Consider the following 14,090-nt stretch of genomic DNA (forward strand, 5'->3'; position numbering starts at 1 on the left):
GAGCACAAACCATGAACATAATAAATACGTCAATATATAAGTGCTATGGAGAAAATAAATAAGTACAAAAGTATAGGGGTTTAGAGTGGGGGGAGCACAGAGGCAATCACTTCAGTCTATCTGATGTCCTTGAATTCCTTGGGCGATAAAACATTTTTACTGAAAGAACAAATCATTAGCATTGAAGAACATCATCACTTTGCCTCATCACATGCTTTCAATTTAATTCAATTTCATTCCATTTATTTACATCTTCAGTTACTTAGAACCAGCCACGTGGAAGGCACTATTTTTAGGCAATTGGGATATAATGATGAAGAAAATAAAGTGCCTGCTCTTGTAAAGCTTATATTCCAGTGGTGGGACAGTCAACATAAAAGAAAACAAATAATGATGAAGAGAAATTCTCTTAAGAAAAATAAAGCGGGCTTGGGGTTAGGAGAGTGACAGGGATGGAGTAGGTGGGTTTTAGGTAAAGTGGTCAGGATTGACCCCTCTGAAGAGGTGACATCTCAGCAGAAATCAGAATGAAAGAAGGAGTGTGTCATACTAGAGTTGGGGAAGAATGTTCCAGGTGGGAAGGAACATTTATTGCAAACAGTCTATACCTGGGATGAGTGTATTGCATTCTGGAAACAAGAAAATTGCTGTGGTTGGAGCAGACCAAGGAATGAGGAGAGAGGCAGGAACCCAAGGCTTCCTTACGCTTCTGTATCATAAATAATAGTGAGCCTATACCATCACGCACGTGGAAAATGAGATATTTTTGTGAACTGCCACCTGACATAACGTTGCCGCCTCCTCTCTTGTTTGTATCCCGTGTGTTGGCTTAAGGCGTGGAGTCCACTGCTGGACTGGTCATCTTCTCCACGTACCAGCTGCGTGAACTCAGCTAGGACTTTACATCTCCCTTTGTTCTCAACTTCCTGATCTGTAAAATGAGGACAGTGAAACCCACCAAGGAGAGCTGTTGCAAGGATTGAATGACCTAATCCATGTAAATGTTGGTCAAAGGCTACAAACTTTCAGTTACAGGATGAATAAGTTTTGGGGGTGTAATTTACAGCATGGTGACTATAGTTAATAACACTGTATTGTATACTTGAAATTTGCTAAGAGAATAAATCTTAAGTGTTCTCAGCACAAAAGAAAAAGGTAAATATGTGAGGCAAAAAAATAAAGAAAATTATCAGAACAGTGCCTCCATTACTGTCATTATTCTAGAGCCCATGTGTCCAATACTAGCCACGTGTGGCTACGGAACAATTGATGTCTGGCTAGTCTGAATTGAGAAGCACTGTAAGAGTAAACACACCAGATCTCAAATGTTAGTATGAGAAAAAGAATGTAAAAAGTATTTCATTAACACTTGTTTATACTGGTTTTGTTGAAATGATAGTTTAAATATATTGGACTAAATAAAATGTATTATTAAAATTAATTGTGCCTGTGTCTTTTTACTTTTTTAAGCGTGGCTACTAGAAAACTTTAAAAGACATATGTAGCTGGCATCATATTTCTTAGGACACTGCTGCTCTGGACAGTGTGCTAGGCACCACAGACTACAAATATGAACAAGGCTTGGTCCAAACCCACAGGTAGCTTGCAAGGTGGTTCTGATCCCAGGGAGAAGATGAGTGAGCTGTGCGAGGCGGGCAGAGAGGGACTGGTCCTCCTTAATCCTTCCAGGAACTGTCTTATCCCTCGCTGTAGCCAGTGGCCTTGGCGACAACGGATGGCTGTGGTTTATTGGTTTGCACACATGATAAAGAAAAAAATCCTTAAGAACTATCCTGCCATTTCCAGGAAGATGGATTCTCTGTGCACTTAAATCTACTATATCTCCTGAATTCCAGGAGAAGGGTGAGCACAGGGAGCGCTCCTCCATCCTCAGGCATGGGGGAAAAAATCAGTCTAATTATATGTGAATTAGCAGAGAATTTCAACCTCCAGGACTGACAGTCTAGGCTTGGGACATGAAGTGGTAAAAGAAAGAGAGACTTTTTAGCTTATAAAGTTAACTTAGTATCGATAAGTTTCAAAATGCACAAGTAAAGTTGTTCAAATAGTTACATCTGTTGTTATAAACACCTATTATCATTCACTGAACCATTTGCTTTGTATCTGGCACTATGCCATATGCTGTACAGGTTTATCTAGTTTAATCTTAAAAATGACCATATCATTTTCATTTCATGTTTGATGAAACTAAGGCTCAGAAGGGTTAAGTCACTTGACCAAGGTCACACTAGTAAGTGATGGAACTAGGATTTGAACATAAGTCAACCTGGCCCCAAATGTGTGCTCTAACCATTCCACTGTGCTACTCTTTTCACATTAAATCCCTCCTCCCACCAACAGCAGCCATGACACCATCAACAATCACAACCTCAACAACAGCAGCCATAGCGAAAGCAAGACATTTCCTGAAGAAGGACGGTGTTTGGTAGCATTTTGCCTGAATTACATTTTCCTACCTTAACACTCGGGACTCTCCTATTGGTCTACAACAGGGGACACTGGAAGAAACAACTCCATGAAACTGGTAGCTGTATTACCATGAGAGTTCTACTTCGGACGGTCATTACAGTGTCCACTGGAGTTTTCTCAGAAGAAACCTCTCTCTCTGCAATGGAAGCTACAGCCCCCACCCAGGGCATTCGGCACTGCCCTCTAGTAAACGTGCAGGATTCTAGAGCAGGCATATTATGTCTCAGCTCATGCTTGGCGGAATCCTAACTTTCACACTTTCTTTTTTCCCTCTTCCCTGATTGTCTCACAAACTGATTTTTATATTTTATATAGTTTGTATGAAATATTACAAGCAAACAAATAAATAAATGAATAGCCAATATGCATTTCTGCTTTATAAACTTCCAAAAATAGAGCTTTTTCATGAAAGAACTATGGACCCCTCCATAGTACACATGATGAGCATACATCTAACTAGGTGAGAGGTAATTGCACTTATCTACCCTTAGCATCATAGTTATCTTCACCTGAGACAAAGTGAAACTGTAATTGCAGTTTACATGATGGCCATCTGTCGAATATTACTGGGTAAATCACCACAGCTCACTTGAAATAAGGCAAACTAGAAAATCTGCAAGCTTCCTGCAACATTAGCCAGGACTCGGTAGAGATCAGTCTTGACAGGCAGAATTTGAGATTTAACCTTTTTTTCCATCATGATGTAAATCTATCTAAGTTAATCTTTACACGTTGGATGGTGTTTCTCGGCCACACACAGATGAGTTCAGTTAATTAACAAAGTACAAGCAACTGCTCTTCAGTCTTATTACATGAAGATGAAAAGGGCTGTGGGCAAGTTAATCTATTACTAGAAGAGTTTGTTTTCTTATTATTTGAAAATGTCTAACTATGTTAAAAGCTATGAAGTAAATAGCAAAGTTTATGTAACATGTTGCAAAGAAAGATGAGGTTCTTATACATATTTAACTTTTATGTGGAGAATAGGGATATGTAGAGAGAATATTATATATATACTATGATATATTACGGATATATTTATCTATATATATGAAATTGGCACAACGAGATTCATCATTTGGAAGTATGCAGTCTTTAAACTTCAGCTTGTAGGCAAGCCAATTTAGTATGGAGTGTAGATTGGCAATTTAGTATGGAGTGTAGATTGGCAATGTTAAATATTTATTATATTTGATGTTAATGAACACACAGCAATGAAAGATGAAGATAGAGTTTTACAACATTGTGCCTCTTTGGATTATAATTAGAACCTAACTTTGAACTCATTTAAATATCTGACCAAAATAATTAGTTTTTTGTTTCTTTTTAAAATGTCTGAAAGTATCTTTTTTTCTTCGTAATTAATAAACTAAATTCTCCATGATTTGTGGTAGATAACTGTCGTGGATGCTGTGGTGTGCCAGTGTGGTCCCTCTTCCCATCCCATCTGCTGGGACAGCAGGTGCTGAAGGCTCTCAGCCTCTCTCCTGGAACTGCCCTCAGTTGAGGAGAGCTGACTTGACCAGGTCACACAAGCTGGTGGGGGTGGGGGGTAAAAGAGGAGCCCACATCCATTGACTAGGGTATGTGGGGAAACAAAGGCCCATTTAGCCTCTTTGCCTCAAGGTGGGACGATTCTGAAGGACCATCGAGCTCCAGAGCTCCCTATGTGGTCGCCATTTGTTGTACCTGCACTGCAGCTCAATTTCTCCCTCTGCCCAAACCTACTGCCTTCACTTCTCCAAGACGCTGTTCCCAAGAGCACTCTTCAATAGATGGCCTGCGTGCGTCTCTATCTCAGTCTGTTTCATGGAGAATCCACTTAAGACAGAGAAAAGCTCTTTAGATATGCTCAGAGAAGAAAGATTAATATACAGCATTCTAATAAACTTCACCAGAAATTCTTTATAATGGTTTTAATTCAAACAAATTTATTAAACATCTATGATGTTCTAGGCATTGTGCTAAGCACTAAAGAGATAAACAAAATAGAATTCTTGATCTCAAAGAACTCGCCGTCATGAAGCACAGACATTACAAGTGAATATAATTCAATTGAGACAAGCCCTATATTAAGCACAGGGATAAACTGCTCTGAAAGAATTGAGAAAGGAATGCCCATCACTCCAGAGAGCCATGAGGCAGGAATGACTTCACTAGGGACATTTGAAAGACATCCTTCAAAAGGCTCAGGTCTTTTGAATCACTCTTTTCCTTCTTTCTCTCACATCTCACATCCAATCTCTTAATAAAAGCTATTACCTCTGTCTTTAAATACATCTAGAGGCCAGGTCTCACCACTACCACTGCTTCCAATCTGTTAACATCTCTCCTAGCCGCAACCTCGTGACTGGTCTTCCTGTTTCTACCCTTGCCTATCATGGTCTATTGTCAACACAGCAGTCAGGTGATTCTGCTAAAATGAAAGTCAGATCATGGATTCCTCAGCTTGAAAAAATTCTAAAGTTCCCACCCCATACTAAGAACCAAAGATGTTACACCTACAGGGTCCTAGGCCATCTCTACACTGCCCTTCCCCTTCTTACCTCCAGGCCTTTCCTTTCTCAGCTCACCTAGGAGTCTCCTCTCACTGTGGTCCTGCCACTTGGCCAATCTGGTCTTCTTGGAACCTGCCAGCACACTCCTGCCCCAGGGTATCTGTACTTGCGCCACGTGCTCTTCCCTCTGCCTGACTCCCTCCCTCCCCTCCTTCAGCTTTCTTCAACTGTCAACTTCTTCGAGAGGCATTCCCTGACTACCCTCCCCCAGCACAACATAGCCCCCTTTCCTGCTTTACTTTTCTTCATAGCGCCTACCATCTGGTCTGTTCCTGATTATTCTTTATTTTATTTAGAGTTTGCTCTTCCTCACCAGAACATAAGCTCCATGAGGGCAGGATCACTCAGAACATCAAAACATGGATCATGTTTTGTTTCTGGCTCCATACTCAATACCTACAATTGTCCCAAGAACAGAGTAAATTCTTACTAAATATTGTTGAGTAAATGAATTTTTACAAATAATGAAGGGAAGCAAAAGAAGAGTGAAGCCCTTCAGTATGAACAATAGTTGGAAAGCACAGAAATCAAAGTATTTCTAATCTAGTGTGACTAGAATGGAGAAATTCTCTGTGGTCAGAGCTGGAAACATAGGTTGCATATGCAAACCATGAAAATGTGGTTGTTGTGGGCTGAATTGTGTCCCCCAAGTATTCACATGTTGAAGTCCTAACCCCCAGTACCTCAGAATGTGAATTTATTTGGAGATAGGGCCTTAAAGAGGTGATTAACTTAAAATGAAACCATTAGGGTGGCCTTAATCCAATCTGACTGGTGTCCTTATAAGAAGAGAAATTTGGACCTGGACAGTTACAGAGAAAAGACCAAGTGAAGACAGAGAGAAGGTGACCATCTTCAACCAAGCAGAGAGGCTTCAGAAGAAGTCAGTACTGCTGGTTCTTTGATCTCAGCCTTCTAGCTTCCCGAACTGTGAGAAAATAAATTTCTCTTGTAAGTCACCCAATCTGTGGTACTTTGTTATGGCAGCCCTAGCAAACTAATACAATGATATATGCCATGGTAAGAAATTTTGCCTTTATCTCACAAGTCACTGTGAAATTTTAAGCAGGGATGGAGAGGAGCTGAGGTGACGAAGATTCCTTTTGCGGTAATGGGAAAGAAGGAGTGGAGCAGGGAAAAGACTTGTGCCATGGACGCTAACGGATAGGTGTTTGCAACGGTTGGGACCTAGATCAAGGAGAAAGGAAGGAAGAGGAGAGAACGGAAGTGGGAGAAGCATCAGAGCCAGGATTGTGGGGACTTAGTGACACATCAGAGGTAAGTGATATCGACATCCACACAAAACGGCGCTTACAAAATGCAGGCATGCAAAGAGGGTCAGATAATAAAACTTACATGAATTTCAGGGGTCTCATACTTGAGAAAATTTTTCAATATGGAACTTAAGACAGATCATAGCAGCATTCATGCTGCTAAAGGTATAAATAATACTCATTTAGAAAAGGGGTCTGCAAAGAGAGCTGCAGGCTACATCTCCTTCTTGGGGATAATATGCACATTAGCATATTAAAGAATCTGAGAAGAAAACTCTTGAACTTTGTCCAAAAAAAGTATTTCCTACATTGATTTCATTATGGAACCCTTTTTTGTGAGGCACCTTTAACCTCTCCCCAAACGTGAATACTCTAGAAATTAATGCACTTTGGAAAATAGTGGTGTTTCTTGAAGCACTAGAATGGTTCCAAAATAAATCGAGAAGCTTTGTCTGGGTAATCTCTATTTCCAACAGCAAAACTAGTCAACATTGTCTTAACAAATTAGCAGAATAAACTCATTAAAGGAATATACTTGGTTTTTCTATAACCTAATTACTACCAGATTAAAAAAAAATTCAGAATCTTTTGAAAGTAGCACTAATTCTTTCACATCCCTAAAGGAAAACTACTCAGCATCTTGAAACAAAAGATAAAACATTCTAGGACTTAAGGGAAAAGTGTAGTTCAAATGCAGAAATCTGGGAGTAGTTTTTGACCAGGTTTCTTTGATGCTAGAGCAGCCATGCTCTAAATTTTCCCATATTCCAGCAGTTTCCGAAACCCACGGTGCCCGGGCGCAGTGACTCACACGCGATGCGCACGTAGGCCTTCCGGCTCTTCGTGGTGCCCGCTGAGCTCCAGGCCACGCACTGGCACCAGTAATCTTCAGGCCCAAAGAGTTCTTCCACTTGCTGGCGCGAAATCTCAATGCTCACTTCCCGGACGATGAGACCTGATCAGAGAAAGGAAGATTTAAGTCAGGAGAAGATTCTACTAAAGAAATACAAAACTTTATACCATAATTTTTCCCCCATTGATCCTTCTTGATGCCTTAGGTCAACATCCAGATGTTGTCTTTCATCTCCTCTGATTCTCCTCTGGCTCCAGCTAGTTGACACAACTTTGTCATTCTCTGATTTGCTATTTCAAATCTTCTGGATTCATCAGAAGATGAAAGTGGAGTAGGTCTATCACTCCACAAAATTACACCTTTCCCCATATTTTCACCCTCCACCAAGTTATCTCCTTCTGTCTGTTCAGACGTGAACTTGAATTTCACATCTTCTGAGGTTTCTACCCTCAACCGTATAGGTTGTGGGTAAGATATCCATGTGTTGTACAGCGCTTGACAAATCTAAATCTTCTTAGGAAGACTTAGTTCACATGAAATGAGAGAGAATCATCTAAAATTATAATCATAAGTACATATATCATAAATATATATACATACATACTAGGTTTCATTGTAATATCATCTAGTAATTTACAAATATGTGGTGATTATTTAACAACTAAATTACCTTAACAGTTGGGTTTCAGTTATTAAGGCACATTGCTTTTCTTGAAAGAAATACTAGCCTTCATTAACAAACCTCTGCTATTCTCTCCAAAGAACGTATGACTTCAAGGTTTTTATGCATGATATTTTGAAAGCCCAAATGTTTCTGTATAATTGTAATGTACCAAAATCCTGTTATAGTGGCCTCCAGTTAAAATGCTCAAATAATTGGAATTTATTTCACAGAATTATGTAATCCTAAATAACAAAAATTGAGCTAATAATCTGGGATTATCATTTTAGGGGTATTTATCTTGAGATATCAAAGCCTGTTTCAGAGATTCGTTCTGCAATGTACCTTTTTGCACTGAGCAAGAAGGATTATCTGAACAATATATGTGGACAACTGCCAGTTCTCCACACACACTTCCAGAATGAGAGATGTAGGAAGGGCACCCTTAAAGAGTAGGAGAATTTGCTCTGGGTCAAGTATGAGCTCAGCAAGAAAGATTCAATGTATTGCTTTGTACTATTTATTCATTCACGCATTCATTTATTTATTGAACAAACATTTATTAAATATCAATTACATAAAAGATATTGCAATAGGCACTTGTGAATCTCTGATGAGTAAAATAGTCATTGTCCTCAATGAACTTATATTATTGTGGGGAGGGGACATATTAACTACAGATTACACGACTTATTATTTAATTACAACTGTGTTCAATGCTACAAAGGAGGAGTAGAGAGACAATGAGAGCGAATAACAAGGGGACCTGGCTTAGAATGAAGGATCCAACATGAGTTAGGTTGGGGAGAGGGACAGGACATATGAGAAGAAGGAGGAAAGAGCATGAGGAGATTGAGAATCCAGGAGAAGACAACTAAGCACTGGACACAAAGAATAGCGGCATGAGATGAAGCTAGAGACAAGAAAGGGACCAGTTCACATACAGTAGACCAGTGGTTCTCAAAGTGTGGACCCCAGAACAGTTTCATCAGCATCACCTGGGAACTTGTTGGAAATGCAAATTCTTGGGCCCCACTCCAGGTTCACTGAATAGAAACCTTTGAGAGTCAGGCCAGCAATCTGTGTTTTTTAACAAGCCCTCCAAGAATTCTGATGCACGCTACAGTCTCAGAACCACTGTTGTACACCATGTTTAGGATTTGGGATTTCTTTCTGAGAAAAGTGTTTTAAGCAAGTGGATGACATAATCTGATGAGAATTTAATATTTGATTAAATATATGATAATATCTATCTTGATATGTACAAGATAGAGAGTTTAACTAGTTCTTTAGAGTTTAGTTCCTAAAAGTTACAATTTCTTAAAATGTTTGATCTTGACTTCTTGGTACAGGTGACATGAAAGAGGTGTCATCTGGATATCCTAAAAAGTATTCCAGAACTTATCCTAAAACCTAGCACATGCTCAAGTGGGTAAAAGCACTCATGGAAATTAACACCCACCGGACAGTAGTAGGTGCTGTCCCACTGGGGGGATAAACAGTATTTCCTATCAGGAGCTGATGGGACTGAGTCATAGAAACGACTACGCCCTTAGGTCTACTCAGGAGTTCCTGAACTGGAAGGAAGCCCAGGAAAGTGAGTTTTACAAGCCCAAGGCAGGGCAAGATCCTGAAGGGATCAAAAAGTTTATTAAGTATGTTTAAAACTATGTTATAAAGTTTTGAAAATTAGCAATCCTTTTATGTTTACATAGTGATCAGTTTAAGAAGAATTTTCAAGTAACTGGAACATCCCAATCCCTCACCCCTCTAAGAAAAGATTAGTATATTATTGTAGCCAATGTCCAGCTAATAAAACAATCTCCACAGCAAAAAATCCCAACTTATTAACATTACTTTCCTGGTCCCTGCTGAGGCCTCTCATTTGCCTCTTGTAAGTATTCTCATTGTCCTGATATCTGGAAATCCATGCAAAGACGGAGCACAGCTCTCCCTCCTCTTCCCCCATCTTTCTTTTTAAACCACTTTCTGGTGTTTAATACTTTTGCCTATTTTACTTGTTTACACCTTCTCTCTTCATGTAGCAATTCAGTTACTGGAAACAACACTCTTCCTTTAAAGGTTGTTGCTGTAAATGTACAGTCACCAAAGGGCTGGTAAACCTGCAGAGCGTATTTCCTCAGCACTATAATGGCTCTTTCCCAAATGCAGAGCAGCAGCAAACGGGCTCAGGATATTAAAACCACATACAAATATTTTGTGTCCCAAGGTGATAACTTCAGGTTTCAAACCCTGCCCCCCTTTTACTTAAAGCAATTACAGGAAACCTAATTAGATGCCAGGGGAACTGCACTAGGGCCACTGTATCCTTTAGTCCAAATAAGCTCATGGATGTTTCTACTGCCCACAAACCTGAAGCCGTTTAAGAAGCCACAGACCAACCCTCCTGCTGCAGGGATTATTCATAGTATGAATGTTCTGAATTGTGCGGCCCAGGCTCCCTGTGGGCACAGGAGTCAAGCACACACCGATTTTTGTCTTCAGCTGCACAGACGCCCCTTTCAGGAGGAGAGGGATTAATTACAGTTGTGTACAGTTGTACTGCCACATGCCCAAAGTTTACATGCCAACTTTTGGTCAATGACTCAAGAACAAGAAAGAACTGAAGCATAAAGTACCTACAGTTACACTTACAGCTTAGAATTCCCTAGAATTAGCTGCATTACTCAGATTATGAGTTACTTGGTTGCATACCATCTTTCCATTGCCATAGGTAAGTTCATTACCTACGACATTCTGTTCATCAAGCCAGAGGCTAGTGGTTTGGGTAAAAGTAGGTAATATCCTTTCTCTTTGTAAGTGCAATTTCAAATCTGCTTGAAGTCTTGAGACAGAAAAAGCAAGCTGCCTTGAAATTTGAAATGCCATCAGTATTACTTCCAAGCCAGGTTGCTTTGAAGAGCAGCTGGGAAGTTGAAATTGGTTTCAGGTTATTTAAGAGGGGGGGGGGAAATGCTTCGGTCTACAGGATTTACTCAAATACAAATGCGTATTTTCCATCACGTCTGATAACATCAAAGATTTCCCATCACTCTTCTTCCTTTAATAGCGGCATCTCAAGGATGGGTGCTGTTTGAAGTTTGCAGTGATTTGCTTTTATAATAGGATTCATTGTGGTTTGGGAGCCAGAGTGCAGGAAAGTAATTAGCATGCTATACCAAAAAGTCTTTAATGAGTACGAATATGCATTTGTTAACAGGGAGTTTCAAAAGATTTTAGAAATCCAGATGCAAATGCAACCCTCTGATTGGATCTTTGTGAGGCTATACATGAATATGACAATAAAATCTGGCAAATGACATTTATTACTTATCTTTTACATAATTTTAATTGCATAATAGTGTTTTTCATCACAAATAGTGTTTTTCTAGGAGATTACTAGAAAGTGATCACAAATACATGATAAAAACTGTTACATAATTGTTTAAAACAATATCCACATTCCCCCAGAAATGTAATCAGTAGTGCTATCAACAAATATTAAAAGTCCACTAACGTCAGGGCCGGCCCCGTGGCTTGGTGGTTAAGTGCCTGCGCTCCGATGCTGGTGGCCCGGGTTCGGATCCCGGGCGCGCACCGAGGCACCACTTCTCCGTCCATCCTGAGGCCGAGTCCCACATACAGCAACTAGAAGGATGTGCAGCTATGACATACAACTATCTACTGGGCCTTTGGGGGGAAAAAATAAAATATAAATAAAAAATCTTTAAAAAAAAAAAAAAGTCCACTAACGTCAAAAATTACGTTCCAGAAATGTATAGATGGATCAAACAGCACCTCCAGCTTTGTGCTGTTTATTTACCTTGTTTATTAGATATCCTCAAAAATCATGCATCATCTTAAAAGATTTTTAAAATGTGGTCATCAGATCTGCACCTTCTGATACCCTGCGTACGTTTCACTAAAAGCATCCTAATTGCACGTTAGACTTAGGTGTCATGTGTGCCTGAGTTGTATTTCTCATTCGTCCCAATTACTTCATCTTTCCTATAGCAGAGCGGAGTTTTGAGACATCATGTTGTGCAGACCTGGCAATTCTACTTCTTCCAGCACTTCCCTGTTGGGAGGAGAGCTGCAGAGGCCACCTTACCAAATCTCAGCACAGTACATTCACAGTTAGGACATGAGTTGGTGGGAAAGGCACAAAGCTGCAGGTAAGGATGTTCTGGAATATATTACAACATTTTATTGAATTAGTGTGGTCTCTTTTTCATGCTTTTATCCAGAGCTTAATCCTATTAGTTTTCACTAACATGATCTAAATATGAAACATATCAGTTCTAGATGTCTTAACATGAATTAAATCATACAAAATACCATCATTATTTAAAAGGATATCATACCATAAAAAACTGATAATTATTTTAGCAACTTATAACTCTCACTAAAATGATCAAGATATGATCACTTGAAAGGCAGAACTTAACAATCAAGACATTGTTTTATGTTACATAAAGTCATTTGACAATCTTGAAACTACATCAGGAAAAGAAGACACTATAAACACACAATTTAGTAACTTTCCTCTGAAATGTTTTCCTTGAATTTTTAATATAATACTTAATATATAAATAGGCCATTTAATTAACTAAAATTATTTTGTGTAATTGAGAATTACAACTTACTGATGTATTAGATTTATTATGAGTATAATCCTGTTAAAATTACATTTAATATCTTGGTGATCAAGATGAATTTACCCCAAAAGTTAGAGAATAACATAGTTGGGACTGAATGGTTCAAGAGATTTGCTTGGAAGCATTTCATACCTAGGTCATTGACTTGATTCCTTTTTATGTGATAGTTTCTGGTCCCTCGGTTTTGTTTGGCATCCTGTTTCCAGTGAGGATCTGTGTTTTGTTTTGTTATATTTTTGTTTTGTCTAGAACTGAGAAGGAAATATTCATTGGATTGTGTATCTGGAGTGGGGAGACTTCTAGTGCTTCTAGAAAGCTATATAACAACTGTAGATAAATGCAATTTTCCCCTTTGAAACTTGAAATTTTAATTGCAAGATGATACTAAAATAGAGCAACAAATGCTACTTACTCTGACAATGTTAACACTGTATTCCCCTTTCCTTTGCAAGAGTGTCAGGTTTTTGATGTTACAGGAGAACCAGTCCTCCTATTTTTGATTTGACTTTCCAACCACCAGCAAACTTAGAGCTGCAAGTATGAAGGATAATTGGAGTGGTAGGCATGCAAAATATTCTCTCTTACATATAGAGTTGTAATGAGTTGATAGAAATTAATCCTATCAGCTTTGGCCCATCATTTAATTCCTATTCTTAACTATCATGATGCAAATCTTTTTGAATCTCTGTTCCAAGAAGCCTTTCTGAGACCAAAAGGGGAACTAAAATGCTTTCTGCAATTAACCTCTGCCTTGTGTGTCAATGTTCTTTAGAATGTAAAGAAGCAATTTTATAAGAACATGATGGCAATTTGTCTAATTTGGAAGGGCACAAAGCACATTCCACTGAGACAGCAAATGCATTACTCATCTAAATATTTTTCCTAAAACATCAAACTTATTATACATGTGTTTGAATGCATATTCCAACACCTTTCTTTGAAAGTATGTCTTAATAATTATCTAAATCTAACTACATGTGTTCCTTTCTGTCCTTATTTCATGCAATTCATTAGTAATTTCAATAGAAATTAATTTTAACAAAATTTTTTAAAAAGTTTCCCATCAGTAAGGGTGGGGAATAATAATGTGTTCTTGGAGATCTAGTTAACTGTGTACTTGTGAAGTATAGACTTACTATTACTTTTGTCCAGTCATTCATTCAATAGGTATTTATTGAGACTCTACACTGTGCCAGGCACTCTTCTATGTGCTAGGGATACAGTGGTAAAGAAGGTAGATAGGGTCTCTGTCCTCCTGTGGGTTACAGTCCATCATAGAGATAGTTCTTGAGCACCTACTGCATGCACGGTAGTTTCCAAGGGAGCCATAGAGATGAAATGCTTATGGATCCTTCCTTCTGAAGTTTACTGTCTAATATTAGAGATAAAAATAGGGGTTTAGTGAGTTAAGGGACTCTGTCATATGCCTTGTGTATCCATCAATACATTAACGGGCACAAATACTGTCCAGTTAATGTATGTTAAATGAATGAGTTGTACATATATAGCTATAATACAAAGTAGTGTTAAGCCCCAGATATAGGTAAATTTAGTTGTAACTCAGAAGAGTAAAGGCCACTAGTATTTTTTGATCAT

The 14,090-nt window shown here is 38.8% G+C and overlaps 1 protein-coding gene across 1 annotated transcript in view; it reads right to left on the minus strand.

Moving 5' to 3' along the window:
- The window catches only part of UNC5C (unc-5 netrin receptor C), a 362,397-nt gene that overhangs the window by 122,499 nt on the left and 225,808 nt on the right, over window positions 1–14,090 (minus strand). Inside the window, exon 3 of the mRNA XM_058547532.1 lies at window positions 7,134–7,277. Coding sequence (XP_058403515.1) covers window positions 7,134–7,277 — 144 coding nt within the window. The remainder of the gene's footprint in view (window positions 1–7,133; window positions 7,278–14,090) is intronic.

Source organism: Diceros bicornis, chromosome 8 (assembly GCF_020826845.1).
Source record: "Diceros bicornis minor isolate mBicDic1 chromosome 8, mDicBic1.mat.cur, whole genome shotgun sequence".
NCBI lineage: Eukaryota > Metazoa > Chordata > Mammalia > Perissodactyla > Rhinocerotidae > Diceros > Diceros bicornis.